Genomic DNA, 27301 nt, shown 5'->3' with positions numbered 1-27301 from the left:
TGGCCTAGGAAGCATGCTAAAGACAAATCGTCTAAAAAACTATCTGGGTTAAAATGGTGTAAACATCGAAGAACTCGTGATTTTCTTCTTCGTCAACATATTTATTTCCCTTTGTTTACTTCGTATGTTGATCGGAAGAGTCCTAGAAATGGATTTACCTGTAGCCTATATAAGTCTTCATTTGTTCTATGATGTAATTAGTGTAATCCGACTAGAGACGTAGATCTAGATCTACATCTGTGAAGTGAACATTTTTCTTTTAGGGATTATTTGCAAGATAAATAAAGTGCTGCTCCAAAACAAAGCTGCTGATAGTAAGATCATAGATTATAACTTATGATACATTGAGTCTAGATATGTGATTACATTATTTATAATTTCACTATACTTTTGCCACATCCAGGGCAAGCATAACCATTTTCATTTGTGGGCTAATTATATGAAATACTGTACCGCCTACTGACTGCGCAAAGTATTTTTAAATTGATAGAGTTTTTCAGATGTGGCCAAATAGCTTGTAATTTTTTTTTCATAACTGCCAAATTACTAGGAAAATGGATAGAGCCGTTTTCGAGATTCAAGTCTAGTTTCCACCCATGTTTTGTCCGTGAATTACGAAGCTAAATAGAGGATCTGTAATTATAAGTTTTAAGTCGTAAAGTGAAAGTCTAATGCCTTCTCCGTATTGAAATTATTGTGTGACACAAACGGGAGAGCTTAGAACATTTGAGTCTGCAGAGCAAAACGAGCACAATAAATCCCCTCTACCTTTTAAACCTAGCTTATCATCGCGTCTTTAATGTATATACCGGATGCAGCAAATAGCTAGCAATTTATAGTTTTTCTTGTAATGTAAGGTTATGTATATCTCTTGATTTCTCCCTTCATATTGAGTTTAATGTTAGCCATCTCAGCTTTTTCATTTGGTAATAAAAATTCCATTTAATTTCACATACTTAAAATTATTACATCGATCGGTTTGAATGATAATACCATATTCGAATTTTTAGCACATATTTGTTATTAATTAATACATTAAAAAAAAAAAGAAGAAAATAGTGATCATTTATAAAACCTTGATTAAATTAAATTTTCTTCCCTTTTCTAAGTGGTCTCCCTTCTTTCATGTCTAATGGCACATTATATGTTAAAATCTAAAATGATGAATACTTTACACTAAAATTGATTGCCACCTATTCCGGTCAAGCGGCCTCCGTTATAGAGAACCTTTAAACGTGGACTACTTCAGTTAATGACATTTTAAAACTAGTCTACAATATTATGTAGGCCGTTTAATGTCCTATAGCAGTGATGCCCAACCTAATTCGGCCCGCGGGCCTTTATAATTTCCGACACTCGTCTCACGGGCCACATGAACGAAAAGTTACAAAATGAAATGAAATTGTTCTGAAACTATTTTGGTACAAACCTATGGATTTGATACTTAATTAATAGGTTATTTGACAATTGTGAATTTTTTTTTACGAGCTCAATACTATCATTATCTCTCTACTTAAATGTGACCAACACCGACTCATTTTGTGGTCTCTTTTTGATAAATATTTCCATGGATCCCCCAATATCTAAGCATGGTTTAACAATGTTTTATTCGCGGCTCACACCAAGAATGCCACCATATTGATTTTATAATGCCGTTTTTATGTTGTTTTTTTTATCAACCACACTTTCTTTATAAAATAAATATGTTGGCCTATTATCATGTTCATAAACACACAAATTTTAAATATCATGATACCAATCCATCAGAGAAAAAGTGGGAGCCCAAGCGTAGGTAAAGATACATTTTTTCAACTTTTTTTTTTTGTTTGGAAGGTAGATTTCTACACTTAGTGCCGACGTTGCGGCGGGCCGGATGGAACCACGTCATCCGGCCCGCGGGCCGTAGTTTGAGCATCACTGTCCTATAGTAAAAGTGCGTTATTTCACATAAACTGATATTATCTCACATCCTCTTCGTCTTGTACCATCATGATGTACACAAGTCTGGTAGAGTTACTGGTACTGGAATACGGTGGACGGTGCGGTACTTAGGTTTACATCAGAGTTATTATACCCTTTACATTCAACACATGTCAGGTTTCGCTAGCTTGCAATAAGGGATTCCAAGCGTAATAAGTTCAGATTCATTTTGTGTGTGTGTATTTATTAACATCAGACTTCTGTGCTACTGTGAACTGCAATTAGCTTAAAGAGTGGTATTGGTCTGCGCTAGCCAATTATCACTTTAAAAAATACTCTGCGCAGGCTGAATGCTATGCAATACCAAAAGAAAATCCGCTGCCGAGGACAAACGCAGACGGCGAAAAGAAAATCTAAATCGACCACCTCCAGACATTGGTTATGCTGGATGTGGCAAAATATGTAGGTCACAGCTGGGACTGCGCAGCCACGGGAAATACTGCATTCCTCACTAATCTTTGGACTCGAAGACTAGCCTTATTATTATTATTATTAGCATCATAATAAAAAAAAAAGACTTGTACTCATAATGGAATAAAGACAGTTCCGATGTTATCTTATATAATACAGACGTTTAGCGTCTTTACAGACCATCAACTTTGGTAATCGAGACGTTTTTTTGGAGTTATTTGTTTAGCCGATATGTTACCGTATTTAATGATTGAATTGTTAACAATCTTGTCTCGTTTCATCGCATATTAAAAGATACAGTGCAAAGTTTTAACTTGATCCGAGAATGGGAAATGGGAGAAAAAAAACAACATATAGATCTACAAACTTTTTACCAGGCAGACAGTGTAGAATATTCGTATTACACAAATAACAAACTAGTGTTTAAGAGGGAAGACATATTAGGAACTCCAATTATTACGTAAACACAAGCGGTGTTGCACTGACGCGCTAGTGTGCAAATGTAGGCTACATATGTTATAGACAGAGTGAGTTGATATAAGCTTTGTAACAAGTAGGGGCCTGTGAGTTATTTGCTGACATATTTCTACGCAACAGGATTTTCTTTAATAAAATCAGTCTACAAACAGTTTTGACGTCAAATTAGATTTTAGACATCCATCTTACCAATATTGTGCCTGGTATCAAGAAGTCAAAATCGCCAAGTATGCAATTTCATCAAAGTTAATTAACCTTTTTTTTTTCAACCTTTTATGTATGCATTTTATTATAGGCCAAGTTGCATAGTTTAAAAATAATAAAGCTAAAAGAATATGAGTTAATTATTTATAGTTGTGTTTAATTTAAACAAAAGATAAATATTCAAACCAAAAAAAAAACATCAAAGTGTTCCGCTAAATTCTCCAAATGTACAAAGTTTTAGTCACTAACAAAGAATCACTGATGTCGAGGAAGTTATTGTTTAATCATATGCTTTATGAAAGTTAATACTAGTTGCAATACATATTGGCTACCGAAGTTAATACTAGTTTCAATATATATTGGCTACCAAAGTTAATATTAGTTTCAATACATATTGGCTACCGAAGTTAATACTAGTTTCAATACATATTGGCTACCGAAGTTAATATTAGTTTCAATACATATTGGCTACCAAAGTTAATATTAGTTTCAATACATATTGGCTACCGAAGTTAATACTAGTTACAATACATATTGGCTACCGAAGTTAATATTAGTTTCAATACATATTGGCTACCGAAGTTAATATTAGTTTCAATACATATTGGCTACCGAAGTTAATACTAGTTTCAATACATATTGGCTACCGAAGTTAATATTAGTTTCAATACATATTGGCTACCGAAGTTAATATTAGTTTCAATACATATTGGCTACCGAAGTTAATATTAGTTTCAATACATATTGGCTACCGAAGTTAATATTAGTTTCAATACATATTGGCTACCGAAGTTAATATTAGTTTCAATACATATTGGCTACCGAAGTTAATACTACTTACAATACATATTGGCTACCGAAGTTAATACTAGTTTCAATACATATTGGCTACCGAAGTTAATACTAGTTACAATACATATTGGCTACCGATTCATGACTGAATGTTAGAAAAAATCGACTTCTAAATTTAGCAACACCAGGAAGTCTCCGTGTGCGTATTGGTACGTAAAACTGTCGAATAGCTGTAGGGGGGAAACAACTGTTGTATATATATTTGAGTTAGGTCACCCATTCTAAGGTTATTTTTATTATACTATTATTAAATACATTTTATTAAAAAGCCTATATCTCTATGTGATCATGGAAAATGGGGGGGGGGGGGGGCGCCAATAAGGTACCTTGCCCGGGGCGCACGTTTTGCTCAATACGCTCCAAGCCCAATTGCCAAATGAACAAAAGTGTTGTTGTGTAGATTTCTGGTCGGCTTCGGTCGGCGCAGTCCCTTATTTTCGTAGCATTTTAATTCACTACTATCTGTCTTAAAAACCTTGGTCCCTGGTGCTGCTATCCATGTATGTCTAATATATGTATGTATCACATTTGTTTCAGCACCTAGCTTCAACTCCATGTTTATGTATGTAACATAGTATGTAGTTTACATGATTAGATATTGAACCATTAGTATATTACACTTGTTTTAAAGTTCTCTTTTCTTGTTTTATTTGTTATTGTATGTTCTGTGGCTATTTCTATTGTGCGTTCAGAGCATTTTTTTTCATGTGTCTTCGTTGTATATCAAGAGGCGTTCTGGAGGAGTTTATTTGTAGTCCTGTTACGGTCAAAGGGATGTAACCGTAGAAATACTTTACTCTGTGACATTGTCCCGTTTCCCTCTTCTATTGTTCAGGAATTACATGTCGGATTGTCGACCTTTTCGGTAACATTTTCCTTTTTGGAATTTGTCAAGTTTCAGTTTTGTAAGTCAACAGCTTTTTTGGGTGTATTGATTCATGTAAGGTCGCCTTAATTAAAATACGAATTTTTAATCTACCGACTCCAACCCTCACCCTCTCTCTTTCACTCTTCTTATTTGCACCTCTGTATCAGTGGCGTAGCAAGGTACATATTTAACATATGAGCCCGGGTTCCAGAATATAATGGTGGGGCCCCCCTCCGCTACACTGAGTAAAATAAAAACTAATCTATCAAGTATACATCGGTACATTTTTTAAAAGGCATTCTTTTGTCGGTAGGCTACTACATTCTAGAAGTAATAGTCATTACATTCAATTCACTTCGTAGACGCTTACTTAGACCTACACGTAGCCCAGAGCAGATTGGCGCAGAAATCACAGTGTCAAGCAGAAATCACAGTGTCAGGCAGAAATCACAGTGTCAAGCAGAAATCACAGTGTCAAGCAGAAATCACAGTGTCAGGCAGAAATCACAGTGTCAAGCAGAAATCACAGTGTCAAGCAGAAATCACAGTGTCAAGCAGAATTCATAGTGTCAATCAGAATTCATAGTGTCAAGCAGAAATCACAGTGTCAATCAGAAATCACAGTGTCAATCAGAATTCATAGTGTCAATCAGAATTCATAGTGTCAAGCAGAAATCACAGTGTCAATCAGAAATCACAGTGTCAAGCAGAAATCACAGTGTCAGGCAGAAATCACAGTGTCAAGCAGAAATCACAGTGTCAAGCAGAAATCACAGTGTCAGGCAGAAATCACAGTGTCAAGCAGAAATCACAGTGTCAAGCAGAAATCACAGTGTCAATCAGAAATCACAGTGTCAAGCAGAATTCATAGTGTCAAGCAGAATTCATAGTGTCAAGCAGAATTCATAGTGTCAAGCAGAAATCACAGTGTCAATCAGAAATCACAGTGTCAATCAGAATTCATAGTGTCAATCAGAATTCATAGTGTCAAGCAGAAATCACAGTGTCAATCAGAAATCACAGTGTCAAGCAGAATTCATAGTGTCAAGCAGAAATCACAGTGTCAAGCAGAAATCACAGTGTCAATCAGAAATCACAGTGTCAAGCAGAAATCGGTCTCAATGTTAATCACTGCGTTTGCATACCTTTGTTTAATTGCTTTTTTCAATGTTAGATAATAACACTAAGTAAATTATATAAGAATTTGATAGATTTCCAGTGCCATTGTGAGCCCCCATGGGTCATCGGACCGGGTTTATTGAACCCATTCTCGCCTTGGATGCTACGCCACTGCCTTCGTTACCAAACGGTTCAACTTTTGTGTGTAGAAAACGAAAGAGAGTTCCGCAGTGTTCAAAAGTGTTCTCTAGTCTCAGCAGCGGACCAATCGTCTGCTGAGTGCAGTCATTACATTCAATTCACTTTTCAGACTTAATATACCCCAGCGCCGTTTGGCGCAGAAATCAGTGTCTCAAGCAGAAATCGGTCTCAATGTTAATCATCGCGTTTACATTTCTTTGTTTAATTGCTTCTTTTTTTTTAAATGTTAGATAATAATACTAAGTAGGTTAATTAGGAATTTGATAGATTTCAAAGTGCCATTGTGGGCCCCCATTGGTCATCGGCCCGGGTTCATTGAACCCCTTCGCGCCATGGATGCTACGCCACTGCCTTCGTTACCAAACGGTTCAACTTTTTTGTGTGTAGAAAACGAGAGTTCCGCAGTGTTCAAAAGTGAAAACAAATTATCATGTTATGGCCACTTCCTTTACTTTCTAAACCGGATATACCAAAAATGTAGCTATTTATAGTTTCTCCGCCATATATGAAAATGTCCAATAACAATTGCTTGGAATTTTTATTTTTTTTCACTTCAACTTTTCTTTTTAAATCTGATTTGTGTTTATAAAAAGTAGCCCCACGTCTAAGAATGTTCCGAGAACGAAACCCAACAACAGGAGAAGGGTACATCGAGGTGCAAGCTGTACAGGGTGGAGACGAGGCCGAAGGCAAGAACAGAGAGCTCACTTTCAACAAAGCTAATGTCGTGTCTCGGAGACATACATATCCAGTGAGTAGTTCACAGACAGACGACATTTACTCTATTTGTCTAAATTAAAGTTTCCCCTTTCAGACCTTGCAATCTGTAGGGCAAATGATGTTAAGGTCATCTGTTTCTTTAGCCAACGGTTAACGAGCAAGGTGTCATGTGACCAGATTTTACTGTCCCCAACTTAAGTCAGGTACCCATTAGAGCAGGGTGGACTCGGGGGCGCCCCAAAAAAATCAAAAAATTGAAAATCCCAGTCTTCAACTAGATTCGAACCCAGGTTCGGAAGCCAAGAGCTTAATCACTCAGCCACCACGTCCCCCATTTGTCTTAATTTAATTTTTGTTGGTCTCTTAGTTAAGCCATGAAACGACTATGGTTTGTCTCGTAGAGACATATTCTGGAAAGACAATACCAGTCGATATATAAGATAAGATATTCACTAAATTCAACAGCTACAGAAGTAGCACTATTGAGCTATACTAACTCAACAGCGACAACAGTGAAGTAGCGTTATTTTATTTTTTAGACATACTAAATTTAACAGCAAGCACTATTGGGACATAAGCTTTTGCATGTTTCCATTTTCCACAATGCTTCTTGATAAACTTTTAAAAGATATTCGAGAACCCCATTTTGTTCTTTTAATTATTGGGAAAAAGGGGGTGGGTATAACTCGTCTAAATTAAAAAAGAGCTATAGTTTCCCCTTAGTTTTGTGAAGCTTGTAGATTGTAGAGTGTAGACCAGCGGTTCTCAACCTTGTAGGCTCGGCGACCCCTTTTTACAATCCCCCACTCTGCCGCGACCCCCCCCCCCCCACAGCAATAGAAGAATAGACCAAAAAATCATTTTGGCTTCCAAACCGAGGCTTATACTCTTGTATGTTAACGTCTGCTAGAAGACACTTTTTGCTTCCTTTTACTTTTGCTGAAAATGTCGACACTTTATTTTGAGTCTGGTTTGTTGAAGGTTTATGACATCTGCACAAGTAGGCCCATGTTTAAGATTTTTTTTTTATGTTTATTCAGTACTGAAGAAATTACATTGCCAACAACACATAAGACACTAACCTAAGTTAAAGTTGTTCATAAACTGTCCAAACTTGACGATCACTGGGTTGTCCATTATGATTGTCCTTTGCTGTCGACAAAAGAAGTTTTTGGGATTAATTTGGAAGGATCTGTGTCTGTCCTTATTTCCTATGGAAGCCCAAAGATTCCAAGAAATATAAATGGTTATTCAGTACTGAAGAGATTACCTTGCCAACAACACATAAGACACTAACATAAGTTTACGGTTTACACAACAGTTCACGTTAAAATTGTTCGCAAAATGTCTGGTACTTTTTGATCACTGGGTTGTCCATTGTCCTGTGTTGTGTATTGGCTTCGATTTAGATACAGGTTGGTTTTAAATAAATTGCATAATTTTATTATTTTGGTGTTTATTGTTGGTGTAGGCCCACTTTGGTTATAGGCCCATTATCTAGTGATTTAGGGGCTATATTTTTTAAATTATAGTTTTGTCTAGATTAATAGCCTATATAACTTCACCTTTTAGCCAAAATCTTCACTTTTATTATACAAAACAATAAAATAATTTAACAAAGATTGAATGCGGTTCACAGACATATATTGCATAGGTCTATGATGTGATTGTTAAAATGGGAGATAATTCATGTCCACAAACAACTAAACCTAAACATTGCTTTCTGATCAGTTTCACTTTCATGTTCCTGAGTATGCCAACTCTGGTCACTGCAAATGGATCTACTCAATGTCGTATGGCGGAGGTTTGGTCGGAGGGGATACAATTTCTGCCACAGTCAAAGTCGGACCAGGTTGTGCTGCCCTAGTCAGCACACAGGAATCTACAAAGGTGAAAAAACGCAATTATTTAGTTTAGCCTACTGTATCTACAATGCCAATTAGTATAGGCCTATTTTAGTGTGTCTTGAAAATAAGAATAAAACTATTGTATTCATCTGTTTTTGTGTGTTTCTCTTTACTAGGTCTACATTTAAAAAAAAAAATTGACTACATTTTGTACAATCCCCAAATTGTATTCATAATAGTTTCCAAGTCTTAACAATATTTTAATTTGGTTTACAAAAAAAATCAGAATACTGCTTATTGTTTTTTTATAACCTAGATCTAGGTTATTTTTTTAGTATTGTGGTAATTGAATGATAATTCTGCGGTGTAAATGAATTACTTGTAGACTACTTTAACTGCAATTTGTTTTCTAGGTATATCACTGCAACTACAGCGGGGAGACAACTCAGACCACTAGCTATGACATTGGTGATGGGAGCCTACTCTGTGTTTTGCCAGATGCAACAGTTTGTTACAAAGATGCTAATTTTAACCAAACACAGGTAATTAGGTCAACTAATATCGAGTCTTCAATATGTAGCAAGATCAGTGCATTTTGTTATTAACAAGTGTCTGTTTCAAACACAATAATTTAATTATTAGCCGTTTACATAATAATAGTGGCAATGTCTTTGATACCTAGGGCTAAGATCATGGAGAAATAATGCAGTGTTTCACATGACTACTCCCTAATAACAATAGTAGTAGGATGGCTGCCTGGTCGTTTGGATTTATCGATGTTTCCAGGTTCAAACCCTGCTTGCTCCCATCCCCCGTTGTCCTGCGGGAGGTTTGGACTAGGAAGTAAACTACCTTCAACTCTGAAGGAACATCCGAAACATGTCAAACAAACAAACATTTTTTTTTAGTCTACACGTCACTACAGGTACAAAAAAACTGCTGGGAATCAGACTCCTAGAAAATCTCTAAACTGTCTAGATCTATATAGATCTATAGACACTGGGCTTACCCTTAGGCGTTATGAAATTATTAATCATACCCTCTTTGACACCATTCTACTCACCTTAAGCAGACCCTGTTATTCAGTCTATAGCATTTTACATCTCAAAAGACAATCTTTTCCCTTTGGAACTTCTCATCATGTGATGCTTGACAGACCTTACAGTACAACCCAAAATAAACTGCACTCTATATGGCAGTGCTGAACAGCTGATTAAAAAAAAAAACAGTGTGCTAATTTTTCTTTGGCACAACCTGCAACAGAGCCTACAGCTCAGCAGCAAAAAGCTGGCTAAAAGAAGAATATACCTAGAAAAGAAAAGAAATGAGTTTGTACATTTATAAGTCACCACTCTGGCTGGCAAAAAGTGACCTAGGCTTTCCAAGAGCACCTTTTCACTTGTCAAAAATCATCCTTCAATCTTCAGTGGAGGAAGTACAAAATTAGGGTTGTCCAAAGAAAAGCTGGGTGGACAACAATTAGGAGGATTATTATTATACTATCACGGAACTTTTAAATTGTTTATTGCTGTTGATAAATATTTGCATATTTAATGTCATACATTAGGCCTTATAACTATAGCAGGATGTACGTTGGTGAATTAGTTTTTTTTGTTGCAGGCTGTCCATTAGTGTCTTTCTTGATTAAGCTATTTTTAATTTTCAGTAGTTAAAATGGATTCTAGTAAATCTTTTGTTCTACCATAATGTACAAAAAAGATTAATTACAGAAAAGAACAAATCCAATAACAGAAATTGCAGATACCTTGATTTATAAATCCAACAAGAATATTCACATCTGATAGAATCACAATATTGAAATCACCCAAGTAGATTATTTGTGATAAAATAGTAATATAAATTAAATATATCAACTGAATCTATACAGAACCTTGACTCTTCTTTAAAAATCTGTTTGTAGAGAACTCGTAAAATATAGATACTGTAGGCCTACATATTAAGGCATCAAAAGCAGTCTCTATCTATAATTGTCCTTTCAGACATCATCTGTTATCTAACAAGCTAGATTTTTTTTTTCTGTCTTGACACTATGTGAAGGAACTTGTACTAAACAGGGTCAAGGTTAGGTCACCATTTAGTGCCTATTTATTATTGACAAAGACCAATGAGAAACCTTTTTTACATTTCGGTAATTAAAATAGGTAACAATTGAAGACTTAATTATGCCGTCTTACAAATGTAAGTCAAATTAGAAATGCATTCTCACAAATGTTTTGTTAAGACCTCTGCGCGGTGTTGATTCTTGACAATCTGTCTAGTGTAGATCTGACTGTAGGTAACGCTGAATTCAACACTTCAGTAACACCGGCGAAAGGCCGAAACAATCAAATATGTAGTCGACGCTGATGTGTTGTTCTAACAATATGTTTAATACTCAAAAGGGAATCGTCCGATGTCAATAATGTCGTACTCAAGTCTACTACTTTACAATAAGCGTCCTCCTTCTAGCGTCGTTTAGAGCGTTCTTCTTTTTAAAAGATCTGTCACGTCACTTGTCGCTAATTAAAACTTTACCCTATTCCCGAAACAAATAACTAATTCCTAACTACTTCCTAATCGTGTCATAACAACTCCTCCCCCTCCCGCTAAAAAAATTGCCTGTCAATTTTTTAATCTACTGTCTTAGTCTTACAATGTGCAAGGGCCAAAATGTAGGGAAACATAAAAGACAACACAACTTGAGTCTTGATTGCGATTTCAACTTCTCTTTCTGTGTCCACAATCAAGTTCCTCTGAACACATATTTCCCTCAAGTGTCACTAACTGATACTGTCCAATGTGATGTGCCATAGGTGACCGCAGACATAGTTCGTTTGCTCTGACACTATAGGTGTGTCTATCTATACTTCATCACATCACGTTCCAGAGGTTACACCGCTTTCCCTCACACGTCAGGACAGACAATTTACCTAATATGACAAATTGACATTTATCAATGCTCGTTCTCGCACTATACACCTAACGTTCTTTCGGGCATCTACAAGTGTATTTTATTTCCTCTCTCCACTTACTTGTCCCCACACGACCTAACTCTTGACTGATGTATGATAATGCTCAAATACAAAGAATAAATTATAAAACTTACTTTTCCTTGATGTAACTACATCGTCGCCTTATAAATGCCCTTTCTATTCATACACACATACATGCAATGCATACATACTACCCGAAATTACATAATTACCATGAGTCAATCTAATGATAACCAAATTACATTTATATTATAACATAAATATACTATTCAAAGATACATTAAACAACCTAATACCCATCTAGTTATGACTACTAGTTAAGTCAATTAATTAAGAATAACCAATTTAAATAAAATCCAACTTATTTACACACTATGGTCTCATAGTGCTATGTTTCACAGGCTATCTACACGACTCATACATTTGTTCTCTCCAACTGGAGTTAACATCTCTTCTTACACCACTATAGCCCGCGTGTGGCCTTCTACCTCTGTATGACTTGCGATTACCGCTACCACTGTCATCTCTTCTATCATCACTATCGGATACAGACCTGCGCCTCCTATCCGAACTCGCAATCTTCTGCTCAGACTGTTCTGTCCTACTCCAACAGTCTTTAGCGATGTGCCCATGTTTATGGCAGTTAAAACAAATTCTGTCATTTCTAGGTTTATTTCGCCTCATGTTGCCATACCTGCTTTTCCAACTTCTAACCTGTTTGTCAGAAGCGGCGCTGACACCTGCTACATTTCCAAGTAAAACATCTCTAGATAACCTCGGCATGGCTACCCCTTCGCAATACCCTGTGTATAATGGAGATCGAAGGAACACTTTGCACGCTTCGAATCTCTTAACTGCGCCGTCTGCCAACCTGACTGATTTGGTATATCCTAAATAATCCTTAGATTTCACTAATCCCCCTCGAACTGCGAGTGTACTGCTAGCTGTGTCCCGGATCACATTTACCTGTTTATTATTTATCATGCCCGGATATGATTTAAATCTATCTTCCCCACAATCAACGTAATTAATTTCTTCATCTGGTTCGCTATGTCCACTATCACGATCCCTGTCTTGAATGCTCCTTACAAAATTAACCCTATCTGGTGGCCGATTATCCCTCTCTTGTCTACGGTTTTCTCGATTACCTCTCCTATCACTAGTGCCACTATTACCCTGTGCATTTCTATTGCCAGCTCCATTCCCTCTATGTTTCTTACACTGGTATGCCATGTGTCCCTTTTCCTGACAGTTAAAACATGTAACATCCCTAAAGTTTCTATCATCCGCTTTAGGTCTATCTATTCTCCTATCATAACTTTCCCTGCCATTGTTTTCATTTTCCCAAGGTCTATCATTTAAGCCTTCATAACTATCCCGACAACTGTTCCCACGTTCCCTGGACCTATCATTTCTCCTACCATAATCCCTATCACTAACATCATTTCTCTTTACATAATTTACCAGGTCAATAACTTTTTTATGGCCGCTAACTGAAAGTGGGTTGTTTGGGTAAGCATTCTTAAAGATCCTAATAATTTCTACCAAGTCTTCAATTACCTTAGGGTTTCTTTCTTTTACAAAGGACTGTAGCTGAGGGTCGCACTTATTGATAAAGTTATCAATCAGAATGAAGTTCTTCAACCCCTCGTAGGTGTTCTCTACATTCTCGAATGCGAGCCATTTAGTGAAGAAGTCTTTCTCTGAGTTGATAGTTGTTTGGGGATCAACTTGGCTGGATGGAGTGTTTTCATAATACTTCTTTCGGAATGTTTCCGCGTTGTGCCCGTATGCGTTTAGCAGTTCCTTCTTTAGCACCTGATAGCTGTTTTGCATGGAGTGGTCATGGTTTTGGCAAATCGTGAGGGCTTTCCCATGTACGAAGTCCAACAGGATTTCGGACCACTCCTTCTCCTGGACATTAAACTTTGCAAGTTTAATTTCAAAGCGTTTCAGATAGTCGCCGATGTCGTCCTTGTCTTCCGCAAAAGGTTGGATTTTCTTCTTCATCCATGCGGCGCTACTATGGCTTTCTATGTTGGCACTATTGTTGCTGTTTCCTTCGGTGGGCCCACTTACACCAGCCTCTATCCTCATCTGTTCTACTTGAATTCTCACTTTTCTGTCCGCCTCTTCTTTTTTCTCCCTCTCGATGCGTTCCGCCTCTTCTTTTTTCTCCCTCTCTAAACGTTCCGCCTCTCTAACCTTTTCCCTCTCCAACTTTTCTGCCTCTCTAACCTTTTCCCGCTCTATGCGATCTGCTTCTTCTTTTTCTTTTTCTCTGGCTCTTTCAGCTTCTCTGACTCGTTCCCGCTCTCTGCGGTCTGTTTCTCTTATCCTCTCCTTCTCTAAGCGTTCTGTTTCTGCAGCCACCATCTGCTGCACATAGGCGGCCAGTTCTTTACCGCGTAGTTCCAGTTCTGTCTTGGCCTCTTGGATTAGCTTTTTCCTAAACTCTTCTAGGTCGTACCCTGGAGCAATTGCCATATTACTTATTTGTTACTTTACCTCGCTTTTTATTTAAATTGTCTTACACAACAGCCTAATAGCTTCTATTATCTATGTTCTATAAATCAAATTATCTTTTGAGCGTACCCTCGCTCCGCGGCTTCCTAATATCTCTTGATTCAAACGAATTCACTTCGTCGCTCTAAACCCTTGGCGTCTAGACTACCAACTTCGACTTATACCTTCTGTACTTTCCAAGATACACTTAGTATCCTTGGTACCAGTGTGTAGGCTACCCTTTGACCCGACTGAATCCGCTGTGCGACACACACACACTCAGCCGACTACGTGTTACTCACACGAGTCGCCGGTAAATAGACCAACCTGTCTATTTACAAATACTAAAATTTACAAATGGGCAATCAGGCTTCGCCTCGATTGTTCCCCAGATCTAGTCTAGATTACGCTAGATCTTAGTTACTTCTTACCTGCTTTCACAGCCAGGAGTGTATATAACTTACTCATACAAATAAACTATGAAATTAAACCTAAATACGTTAAACACCAAACTATAGATCTAGTTCTAATGAATGAGACTTTCGTCTGACAGTAAAGACTTAAGACAGGAGTATTTCAAACAATTAATACATGACGTTACTAAAAATGATTAACTAAATGATTCACATTCACACACAGGACGAATTAACAGCTAAACGTATATCTGGACCTCTTGCTAGATTACACCTAATTTTAAGGATATCCCCAATCCACCACGATTTAACCTGGTAGTGATAATCTAGCGAGTGGTCACTTCCCTACGGACTCTAATTATTCTACGGAGAAAGTAGTTAAATAACACTTGACTTATCTGTCTAAGAAGCGGCGATGCGATAACTCCACAGTCAGTCTCGGGTCCACTCTTCCTACGCTAATGTCTGTCCCGGCGGCAAGGCTCACGGCGATGTGAGATAAGGACAGCGGACGTTTCGGCTCTCCAAGGTCCTTCGGTACTGGTCTGCAACGGCTCCGGTTCTTCGGTGGTACGGCGTCTGGTTCTGGTTCACGGTGATCTGTCGTCTGGCTCCGGTTCGTCGGTGACGTAGAGTTTGGTTCCGGTTGCTGGTTCCAAGGCAGGTACGGTGGTTCCAGGTGGTCGTCTGTCCAAAGTGAAACTGGAACGGTCCAACAGTTGACCCAGCGACAAAGTCAAAGTCCAGTGCTAAAATACCGGCTATCTGGCTATCTAACGTGTAGCACAGATTCAGCCGAGACGTAGACCAGATTAGCACCACTGTACTTAAGTGCCGTAGGCAGTAAGATGGTTCCTACGTCACAAGTTCTTTGGCGTGACCTCAACGGTCGATCTTGGCCTTGCAGAGGTGACCTTCACGTTCGTTCTCAAGATGCCGGGCAGGCGATATCTATTCAGTACGGCTTCGACAGGACGGTTTTCTTCCCTTCGACAAACTGTAGCCCTCTCAATACCGAACTACAGGCTTCAGTACGCTGCCCCAACGTATGGGCGTTTACAAATTACAAATGTAGATCTAGATCTATATTTCGTTACCTCCTAGGTCTACGAGTCCAGGGTCTCACTGGCTTTCCTTCGCCGACGTGGCTGTATAATCAGGGTCTAGCTGCAGACTAGGCCGATGACGTTAACTTCTGCCTCCTCCTAACAGAGGGCTTCTATTCTTCTTGATGTTGCCGCCAGTGAGCTCCGAGTCAGGGGTCGCCACGTTGTTAAGACCTCTGCGCGGTGTTGATTCTTGACAATCTGTCTAGTGTAGATCTGACTGTAGGTAACGCTGAATTCAACACTTCAGTAACACCGGCGAAAGGCCGAAACAATCAAATATGTAGTCGACGCTGATGTGTTGTTCTAACAATATGTTTAATACTCAAAAGGGAATCGTCCGATGTCAATAATGTCGTACTCAAGTCTACTACTTTACAATAAGCGTCCTCCTTCTAGCGTCGTTTAGAGCGTTCTTCTTTTTAAAAGATCTGTCACGTCACTTGTCGCTAATTAAAACTTTACCCTATTCCCGAAACAAATAACTAATTCCTAACTACTTCCTAATCGTGTCATAACAACTCCTCCCCCTCCCGCTAAAAAAATTGCCTGTCAATTTTTTAATCTACTGTCTTAGTCTTACAATGTGCAAGGGCCAAAATGTAGGGAAACATAAAAGACAACACAACTTGAGTCTTGATTGCGATTTCAACTTCTCTTTCTGTGTCCACAATCAAGTTCCTCTGAACACATATTTCCCTCAAGTGTCACTAACTGATACTGTCCAATGTGATGTGCCATAGGTGACCGCAGACATAGTTCGTTTGCTCTGACACTATAGGTGTGTCTATCTATACTTCATCACATCACGTTCCAGAGGTTACACCGCTTTCCCTCACACGTCAGGACAGACAATTTACCTAATATGACAAATTGACATTTATCAATGCTCGTTCTCGCACTATACACCTAACGTTCTTTCGGGCATCTACAAGTGTATTTTATTTCCTCTCTCCACTTACTTGTCCCCACACGACCTAACTCTTGACTGATGTATGATAATGCTCAAATACAAAGAATAAATTATAAAACTTACTTTTCCTTGATGTAACTACATCGTCGCCTTATAAATGCCCTTTCTATTCATACACACATACATGCAATGCATACATACTACCCGAAATTACATAATTACCATGAGTCAATCTAATGATAACCAAATTACATTTATATTATAACATAAATATACTATTCAAAGATACATTAAACAACCTAATACCCATCTAGTTATGACTACTAGTTAAGTCAATTAATTAAGAATAACCAATTTAAATAAAATCCAACTTATTTACACACTATGGTCTCATAGTGCTATGTTTCACAGGCTATCTACACGACTCATACATTTGTTCTCTCCAACTGGAGTTAACATCTCTTCTTACACCACTATAGCCCGCGTGTGGCCTTCTACCTCTGTATGACTTGCGATTACCGCTACCACTGTCATCTCTTCTATCATCACTATCGGATACAGACCTGCGCCTCCTATCCGAACTCGCAATCTTCTGCTCAGACTGTTCTGTCCTACTCCAACAGTCTTTAGCGATGTGCCCATGTTTATGGCAGTTAAAACAAATTCTGTCATTTCTAGGTTTATTTCGCCTCATGTTGCCATACCTGCTTTTCCAACTTCTAACCTGTTTGTCAGAAGCGGCGCTGACACCTGCTACATTTCCAAGTAAAACATCTCTAGATAACCTCGGCATGGCTACCCCTTCGCAATACCCTGTGTATAATGGAGATCGAAGGAACACTTTGCACGCTTCGAATCTCTTAACTGCGCCGTCTGCCAACCTGACTGATTTGGTATATCCTAAATAATCCTTAGATTTCACTAATCCCCCTCGAACTGCGAGTGTACTGCTAGCTGTGTCCCGGATCACATTTACCTGTTTATTATTTATCATGCCCGGATATGATTTAAATCTATCTTCCCCACAATCAACGTAATTAATTTCTTCATCTGGTTCGCTATGTCCACTATCACGATCCCTGTCTTGAATGCTCCTTACAAAATTAACCCTATCTGGTGGCCGATTATCCCTCTCTTGTCTACGGTTTTCTCGATTACCTCTCCTATCACTAGTGCCACTATTACCCTGTGCATTTCTATTGCCAGCTCCATTCCCTCTATGTTTCTTACACTGGTATGCCATGTGTCCCTTTTCCTGACAGTTAAAACATGTAACATCCCTAAAGTTTCTATCATCCGCTTTAGGTCTATCTATTCTCCTATCATAACTTTCCCTGCCATTGTTTTCATTTTCCCAAGGTCTATCATTTAAGCCTTCATAACTATCCCGACAACTGTTCCCACGTTCCCTGGACCTATCATTTCTCCTACCATAATCCCTATCACTAACATCATTTCTCTTTACATAATTTACCAGGTCAATAACTTTTTTATGGCCGCTAACTGAAAGTGGGTTGTTTGGGTAAGCATTCTTAAAGATCCTAATAATTTCTACCAAGTCTTCAATTACCTTAGGGTTTCTTTCTTTTACAAAGGACTGTAGCTGAGGGTCGCACTTATTGATAAAGTTATCAATCAGAATGAAGTTCTTCAACCCCTCGTAGGTGTTCTCTACATTCTCGAATGCGAGCCATTTAGTGAAGAAGTCTTTCTCTGAGTTGATAGTTGTTTGGGGATCAACTTGGCTGGATGGAGTGTTTTCATAATACTTCTTTCGGAATGTTTCCGCGTTGTGCCCGTATGCGTTTAGCAGTTCCTTCTTTAGCACCTGATAGCTGTTTTGCATGGAGTGGTCATGGTTTTGGCAAATCGTGAGGGCTTTCCCATGTACGAAGTCCAACAGGATTTCGGACCACTCCTTCTCCTGGACATTAAACTTTGCAAGTTTAATTTCAAAGCGTTTCAGATAGTCGCCGATGTCGTCCTTGTCTTCCGCAAAAGGTTGGATTTTCTTCTTCATCCATGCGGCGCTACTATGGCTTTCTATGTTGGCACTATTGTTGCTGTTTCCTTCGGTGGGCCCACTTACACCAGCCTCTATCCTCATCTGTTCTACTTGAATTCTCACTTTTCTGTCCGCCTCTTCTTTTTTCTCCCTCTCGATGCGTTCCGCCTCTTCTTTTTTCTCCCTCTCTAAACGTTCCGCCTCTCTAACCTTTTCCCTCTCCAACTTTTCTGCCTCTCTAACCTTTTCCCGCTCTATGCGATCTGCTTCTTCTTTTTCTTTTTCTCTGGCTCTTTCAGCTTCTCTGACTCGTTCCCGCTCTCTGCGGTCTGTTTCTCTTATCCTCTCCTTCTCTAAGCGTTCTGTTTCTGCAGCCACCATCTGCTGCACATAGGCGGCCAGTTCTTTACCGCGTAGTTCCAGTTCTGTCTTGGCCTCTTGGATTAGCTTTTTCCTAAACTCTTCTAGGTCGTACCCTGGAGCAATTGCCATATTACTTATTTGTTACTTTACCTCGCTTTTTATTTAAATTGTCTTACACAACAGCCTAATAGCTTCTATTATCTATGTTCTATAAATCAAATTATCTTTTGAGCGTACCCTCGCTCCGCGGCTTCCTAATATCTCTTGATTCAAACGAATTCACTTCGTCGCTCTAAACCCTTGGCGTCTAGACTACCAACTTCGACTTATACCTTCTGTACTTTCCAAGATACACTTAGTATCCTTGGTACCAGTGTGTAGGCTACCCTTTGACCCGACTGAATCCGCTGTGCGACACACACACACTCAGCCGACTACGTGTTACTCACACGAGTCGCCGGTAAATAGACCAACCTGTCTATTTACAAATACTAAAATTTACAAATGGGCAATCAGGCTTCGCCTCGATTGTTCCCCAGATCTAGTCTAGATTACGCTAGATCTTAGTTACTTCTTACCTGCTTTCACAGCCAGGAGTGTATATAACTTACTCATACAAATAAACTATGAAATTAAACCTAAATACGTTAAACACCAAACTATAGATCTAGTTCTAATGAATGAGACTTTCGTCTGACAGTAAAGACTTAAGACAGGAGTATTTCAAACAATTAATACATGACGTTACTAAAAATGATTAACTAAATGATTCACATTCACACACAGGACGAATTAACAGCTAAACGTATATCTGGACCTCTTGCTAGATTACACCTAATTTTAAGGATATCCCCAATCCACCACGATTTAACCTGGTAGTGATAATCTAGCGAGTGGTCACTTCCCTACGGACTCTAATTATTCTACGGAGAAAGTAGTTAAATAACACTTGACTTATCTGTCTAAGAAGCGGCGATGCGATAACTCCACAGTCAGTCTCGGGTCCACTCTTCCTACGCTAATGTCTGTCCCGGCGGCAAGGCTCACGGCGATGTGAGATAAGGACAGCGGACGTTTCGGCTCTCCAAGGTCCTTCGGTACTGGTCTGCAACGGCTCCGGTTCTTCGGTGGTACGGCGTCTGGTTCTGGTTCACGGTGATCTGTCGTCTGGCTCCGGTTCGTCGGTGACGTAGAGTTTGGTTCCGGTTGCTGGTTCCAAGGCAGGTACGGTGGTTCCAGGTGGTCGTCTGTCCAAAGTGAAACTGGAACGGTCCAACAGTTGACCCAGCGACAAAGTCAAAGTCCAGTGCTAAAATACCGGCTATCTGGCTATCTAACGTGTAGCACAGATTCAGCCGAGACGTAGACCAGATTAGCACCACTGTACTTAAGTGCCGTAGGCAGTAAGATGGTTCCTACGTCACAAGTTCTTTGGCGTGACCTCAACGGTCGATCTTGGCCTTGCAGAGGTGACCTTCACGTTCGTTCTCAAGATGCCGGGCAGGCGATATCTATTCAGTACGGCTTCGACAGGACGGTTTTCTTCCCTTCGACAAACTGTAGCCCTCTCAATACCGAACTACAGGCTTCAGTACGCTGCCCCAACGTATGGGCGTTTACAAATTACAAATGTAGATCTAGATCTATATTTCGTTACCTCCTAGGTCTACGAGTCCAGGGTCTCACTGGCTTTCCTTCGCCGACGTGGCTGTATAATCAGGGTCTAGCTGCAGACTAGGCCGATGACGTTAACTTCTGCCTCCTCCTAACAGAGGGCTTCTATTCTTCTTGATGTTGCCGCCAGTGAGCTCCGAGTCAGGGGTCGCCACGTTGTTAAGACCTCTGCGCGGTGTTGATTCTTGACAATCTGTCTAGTGTAGATCTGACTGTAGGTAACGCTGAATTCAACACTTCAGTAACACCGGCGAAAGGCCGAAACAATCAAATATGTAGTCGACGCTGATGTGTTGTTCTAACAATATGTTTAATACTCAAAAGGGAATCGTCCGATGTCAATAATGTCGTACTCAAGTCTACTACTTTACAATAAGCGTCCTCCTTCTAGCGTCGTTTAGAGCGTTCTTCTTTTTAAAAGATCTGTCACGTCACTTGTCGCTAATTAAAACTTTACCCTATTCCCGAAACAAATAACTAATTCCTAACTACTTCCTAATCGTGTCATAACAGTTTAGTCAAGCTTTACTAGACCAGACAATGAAACTGAAACTTTTATATTTAAAACAAGAGTTTCAACTATTCAGCTATTGCATTGTTCTGTAATATGAAGATTACCACATTGACAGTGTTGATTTCCATTATTTCAGTCACGCATTGTTTTGAAAAAGAAATAGTTACAAGACTTCTTAAATTACATTTTAAAAAAATATGAAATAAAGAATAAAATATTTTACTTCTATATCTTTTAATAAGGTTGTTCAAATGAGACCATCTTCCAACTTAGTTCTACTGGACTGGATGCTAAGTGGACGCTTAGCCCTTGATGAGTTTTGGGCTTTCAAAAGGTAACTGATGCAAGCACATGAAACAAAATTATAACTCAAATAGAAAAGTTTAAAGTTTGCAAATAATTGTTTTTACAAAGGTTTCATTCAATTGGGTTAAGACAGTGTCGTTTTCAATAATAGAACTATCAAATCAGCTTCTATTAGATTTCATCTGCAAACTTATTGGTAACAGGATGGCTGCCTGGTCGTGAGGTTTGCGCGCTGGACTGTCGTTCGGATTTATCGATGGTCGAGGGTTCAAATCCTGCCCGCTCCCATCCCCCGTCGTCCTGCGGGAGGTTTGGACTAGGAAGTAAACTATCTTCAACTCTGAAGGAACATCCGAAACATGTAAAACATTTTACAAACAAACATTTTACAACATTTGACTTTAATAGCTCATAACAAAAAATCATCATTACTAAAGAGTACACGGTAGAAAAACAACTAGGCTTACTAGAAAGTAATATTTAAAAAGTAGGCTTACGATGTATCTGATGAGCTACAGTACATTTTGGTTGGTTATAGTTCTAAATTATAATTTTTTTGTTTGGTGTAATGCACAAATTATTAGACAAATTTCCATACGGACAATAAAAGATTATTATTATTAGTAGTAGTAGTAGTAGTAAACTAAAGGCTGTAAAAGTATTATTTTAAGTATCTGATGAAACAACTTTTGCAGTAGTTTGCCATTCTTGTAAAAATATTTGAGGAACTCTATTCACACTTTATGCACCAAATTTGATTTAGATTGTACTTGTGAGAAGAATGGCTTGAGGAGCTCTTATTTGAGGAACTCTATTCACACTTTATGCACCAAATTTGATTTAGATTGTACTTGTGAGAAGAATGGCTTGAGGAGCTCTTATTTGAAGAACTCTATTCACACTTTATGCACCAAATTTGATTTAGATTGTACTTGTGAGAAGAATGGCTTGAGGAGCTCTTATTTGAGGAACTCTATTCACACTTTATGCACCAAATTTGATTTAGATTGTACTTGTGAGAAGAATGGCTTGAGGAGTTCTTATTTGAGGAACTCTATTCACACTTTATGCACCAAATTTGATTTAGATTGTACTTGTGAGAAGAATGGCTTGAGGAGTTCTTATTTGAGGAACTCTATTCACACTTTATGCACCAAATTTGATTTAGATTGTACTTGTGAGAAGAATGGCTTGAGGAGCTCTTACCAACACATACATATTCTAGTATATTTTTTAAAAGCCTTTGATAGATAATCCCTTGTCCATGAAGGAAGTTGTCAAACTTGGTCACTTTTTTTATTATTCAGGAGTGAGTTTGAGAATTTGAAAACATTTAGGACTGAAATGGATAGTTTGATACAAAATAATTGCAGTAAACAATGAAAATGTCCTCATTTTGTAGGATGTATCATAACCCTAAAATCAATGGCTCAAACTTTTTTAATAAGAATTCAACTGAACAATGTGATGTGGTGGTCAAGTGTTAAATTAAAGCATTTGACTTTTTTTGTTCAAATACCAGGATTTTTAGGATACCCCTGAGTCCACCCAGCTCTAATTGGTACCTGACTTAAATAAATTATAGCTTTTAAATAGTGCTACTTTCATGCTTATAGCATGCTCAGAGCGCTTTGGTCCAATCTAAGCTGTGGACCAGTGGGTAGGAGGGGGTATCTAGGAGAAGGTTTTTCCGTGCCGCCTTTAGGCACTCAGTAAACACAACTCTGCTCGAGTCAGGTGTCAAACCTCGAACCCCCTTCATAGGTAGCCAAGCCAAGTTCAAGCGCCCTTAGCCTCTCGACCATGTTTGGGGAATTAAAGGTGGTTGGTCATTGTGCTGGCCATAGAAACAGATAAGCTTACAGTTTCTAAAAGCAGTGTCATTTTTTAAAAGGGATTAAGATTGTGTCATAGTTTGGTGTCATAGTTTGGTGTGACTCATTTGAATTAAGTGTCTTATCTAATAAAAGAAATATCTAAGCCTACCTAGTGAAAAAAAAAATTAATCTAAAATTTTTGGTTACCTTATGCACATTCATTATGAAAATTTACTGCCAAGAGACACAAGTTTGCTCTTTTTAAATAAAAAAGTGACTATTAAAAACTCTTCTAGGTACAAGAATTCAATTGAAGTGTATGTGTCAGATGAGCTTATAATCAAAGATTGTACAGATCTAGCAGACACTCCGCAGCTAACTGTCTCACAAGGGATGCGACACTTCCATGTAATACTAAAATTACTTTCAATACTGTTATTGTTAAAACCTTTAAATATTTATCAGTAATCAAAAGGATTATTTTATTACAAGAAAAAATAATTAAAGAAGTAACATTGAAATTTAGTTTTGCAATTTCCTTTTAAATACATTTGAACCATGATTTGAACTAACTTTATTTTAAAAAATTAGTTTTGTAAATATTGAAGATTGAAAAAAATTTCTAAGACTTTTTCTTAGTATGTTCCAAACTCCAAGTAAAATGCTTCCTTTAAGAAATCATATGTGAAAACTATTTTTAAAAAAAAGAATATGTTACTTTTTTTTTTTTTTTTTTTCATTTATACTTTGTCATAAGTAAAGCATTAACCCAATCGTTTTTGTCTAATTTTTCAAACAAAGCATCTTTTTTCTACAGGTGTATGGGACACTATTTGTTCTTGGCCCTGGACTTCACTTCCTAGCTGAACATCTCCTTGGAATCTATGCCAGGAAAAAAAATTATAGTAAGAAAATTTAAACATTTTATAATAAATATATATTAATTTTTTGTTGTCTGACAGGTATTTTTTTTTTAGATGTGGTTGATATACCGTACCTCTTATATTTCTGTAAAATTCATTGGTTTAAATGAACGATTAGATTATATTATAAAACCTTTGCCAAACTATAATTATGCTGAATTATCTCCCTTATTGAGATTAAACTAAATGCATTCCTTCTCCCTTCACTATTGAGTTCATTAAATGAGTCACTGGTAACATTTGAAAAACTAATCCTATCACCATGCCCATTTTCTATTATCCAATGGGCAATTTGGATGGCTGCCTGGTTGTGCGGTTTGCACGCTGGACTGTCGTTCTGACTTATCGATAGTCCCGGGTTCAAACCCTGCCCGCTCCCATCCCCTGTCGTCCTGCGGGAGGTTTGGACTAGGAAGTAAATTATCTTCAACTCTGAAGGAATATCCGCAAACATGTAAAACATTTTACAACAAACTTTTTTACTTATAGTGTCTATGTACTATTCAACATGGCTCTTCTAGATTGATTCCTATCTAAACTTTTTTTTCTCAAAGAGTGAACTAAATCTTACTTAGACTTACTTAGACTTCGATCCTCTCACACCGTTCAGTGCATAGGCAACAAGATATCTCCACAGAGATCAGTCACGGACTACATCCACAGCCTTTTCCCGGCTGCTGCCTACTGATATTAGGTCTTCTAGGAAGGCTTGACACAATTCTAGATGTGGAAGGGCTTGTGTTTTCTTTCCTGTTTTGCCTCCCACATTATAGTTGACTTTGGTAAATGTTGTCTTGTTTAAGGATGTCTCCCGTTTGGTCACCTTGCCACTTAGGGGAGAGTGCCCATATGGTGAAGGATTAACACCTCTATTATTGCCTCTGTATGTTATTTCAAGAATCCTTCTCCGCCATCTTTGCTGAGCCACTTTTTCAATCTTTCTTTATGGATGGCTTCCACGTCTTGCAAGCACAGGTGGAGGAGGTCCATCTTGGTCTGCAGGCTAATTGATTTGTTAGCCTGGATTGGCCAATCATGTTTATTTTTTTTATATATTATATCTTTCCAAAAGCTCATTAATGTAGAAAAAAAACACATTTTGATCATAAAAACAAATATAAAGTATGCTGGTTTTAAATAACATTTGATTTAAAGTGAAAAGAATATTCATAATAAAAACCAATTAAATATTAAAGTTATTTAAAGTAAAAACTTATTTAAATTATAAACAGATTTCTAGTACTAATCATTAAAATGTATTTTATTGTAAAGTGTCAATTGAATGAAAATATTCTAGTTCCTTGTTTGTTTGTTTTTCAGATGATGCCCATGATCAAGACTTAATTGTTTCCATCAGTCCAACTCAGTACACTGTAAATGGTGACCTCATATCTGGATGCTACTTGAGATTTTTGGCATCAGACATGAAGAATGTGAGATGAATTTTGTTTTTCAAGTTGTTTTTTGTGTGACATAAAGAATCTATGAACAGTTTGTTTTAGTGCAAGGCTAAAGTCATTATGAAGGTTGATTTTATATTTCTATTTCAGGCAGCCAAAGTTATTCAAGAAATCACATCACCATTGATAGAAATCTTGGGAGGAGATCCCTTCGAAAGGAAACTGTAGTCATCCCCAGTTTTGGATGCAACTATAGAAATGAAGATTGAAGAAGATAGCACATATTTCTGCCTTTAAAAGCTTTGAGACCATCGATCAAATTTCTGCTTTGAAAAAGTGACCTTGATGAATCCTGAATTAAAAGCTTTTAAATGCAAATTTAACATTTTATTGTGATCATTCTGACTGTTGATGGACATCTTACACAAGAAATTTGACAATTGTATTATTGGATACTTATTATTATTTATCTGCATAACTTGTACGTTTTTGTTCAATTTTTGCTTATGCTTTTTGTCTGTGAAACTTTGACGTCCATCAAGAAACTTTTATAACGGTATCATTTGTTGCATGTTGAGAAACACATATGTAGGACATTTGATTACTTCATACATTATTGTATGTTTTGTTTTACTTGTACACATAATGATATGTTCCATTTTTCTTTGGCTTTTGGCTATTCTGTTATTACCGATTGTTTTTAATTGTAAACAGTATTAACGATGTCGGTTGGCATTAACAATTCTGCAACAAGGTAGCACATGATGATCAGAATGTAAAGACATCTCTATGTAAATACATGGATGGCTACCTGGTCAAGTGGTTTGCACTCTGGACTGTTGTCTCGGTGTTCCCATGTTCGAACCCTACCCGCCGCCATCCCTTGCTGTCTTGCAGGAGGCTTGGGCTAGGAGGTAATAATCTTCAATTCTGAAGGAACATCCAAATCATGCATCACTAACAAAAGACATTAACTCATGATCTGGCCTCTTACCCCCCAGAGCATTGTTAAAGTTTCTGGGTCTGAAATAAAACAAGATATAAGAAAACGCCAACTTGAAGAGATGATTTGAGGAACTCGTATCAAACTAACATACACCCAACCTACTCATACGAACAGTGTTTCCAATCAAAGGTGTCAGTTCAGCCATCTTTCTGCATGTTCATAACACATTTTTTTTTACTTTATGATTTTGATTGATGAGCTAAGAAAGTCTTAGCTGTTTTTGTATAACAAGGTTTTACACTAACTTAAAATAATTGGCTGGCTGCAAACTATTTCTGAGTGCATGTAAAATATAACATTCTCTGTATCAGTTGTGTGAAATGACTAAGCCCCTAAGAGTGCTGGGCTTTTATGATGATGTTTCTTGACATCATGTTGTATGTTGAAGGAGAGCTCTTCATAAATAGAATTCTGTTTAAAAGATTTTTCAGTGTCTTAAATAAATGAGGGCTGTAGACCTATTGGCTATGAAAGCTGCTTGTTATCCTCAATTTTATAATTTACTTTTTTACAAGTGCCAAATGTAACATTGCAATCTGTACTGTGCTTTAGAAATCAATAAATTTTTTGAAGAACAAAGAAGTGTTATTGAACTAAATTAATCACGTTTTAAAACATAAATGTCATAGTTATATAATGAGCTTTTATAACAAGGTCTGAAAGAGGAACTTTAATTACTGCTTA

At 37.8% G+C, this 27301-nt stretch overlaps 2 protein-coding genes across 4 annotated transcripts; one reads left to right on the top strand and one right to left on the bottom strand.

The window, feature by feature from the left end:
- Positions 1 to 27301, top strand: LOC106053655 (uncharacterized). 3 transcript variants are annotated; one of them, XM_056007665.1, is made up of 9 exons: positions 1 to 314; positions 6709 to 6863; positions 8564 to 8722; positions 9093 to 9221; positions 21408 to 21499; positions 23585 to 23696; positions 24106 to 24193; positions 25532 to 25644; positions 25762 to 27300. In XM_056007665.1, exons 2-9 carry the CDS (start codon positions 6723 to 6725, stop codon positions 25837 to 25839), a joined length of 912 nt encoding a protein of 303 aa, XP_055863640.1. In that variant the 5' UTR covers positions 1 to 314; positions 6709 to 6722; the 3' UTR covers positions 25840 to 27300. The 3 variants fall into 3 exon arrangements, with proteins under 3 accessions (XP_055863640.1, XP_055863639.1, XP_055863641.1); XM_056007664.1 differs by having other exon boundaries at positions 6706 to 6863; XM_056007666.1 differs by lacking the exons at positions 1 to 314; positions 6709 to 6863 and adding an exon at positions 7756 to 7832 and having other exon boundaries at positions 25762 to 27301.
- Positions 15996 to 21184, bottom strand: LOC129922286 (myb-like protein X). Its single transcript, XM_056007663.1, has 2 exons — positions 20818 to 21184; positions 15996 to 19974 (listed from the first exon to the last, which is right to left on the bottom strand). Exon 2 carries the CDS (start codon positions 19104 to 19106, stop codon positions 17022 to 17024), a length of 2085 nt encoding a protein of 694 aa, XP_055863638.1. The 5' UTR covers positions 19107 to 19974; positions 20818 to 21184; the 3' UTR covers positions 15996 to 17021.

Source organism: Biomphalaria glabrata, chromosome 13 (genome assembly GCF_947242115.1).
Source record: "Biomphalaria glabrata chromosome 13, xgBioGlab47.1, whole genome shotgun sequence".
Taxonomy (NCBI): Eukaryota; Metazoa; Mollusca; class Gastropoda; family Planorbidae; genus Biomphalaria; species Biomphalaria glabrata.
This window is presented reverse-complemented; position numbering and strand designations above follow the sequence as displayed.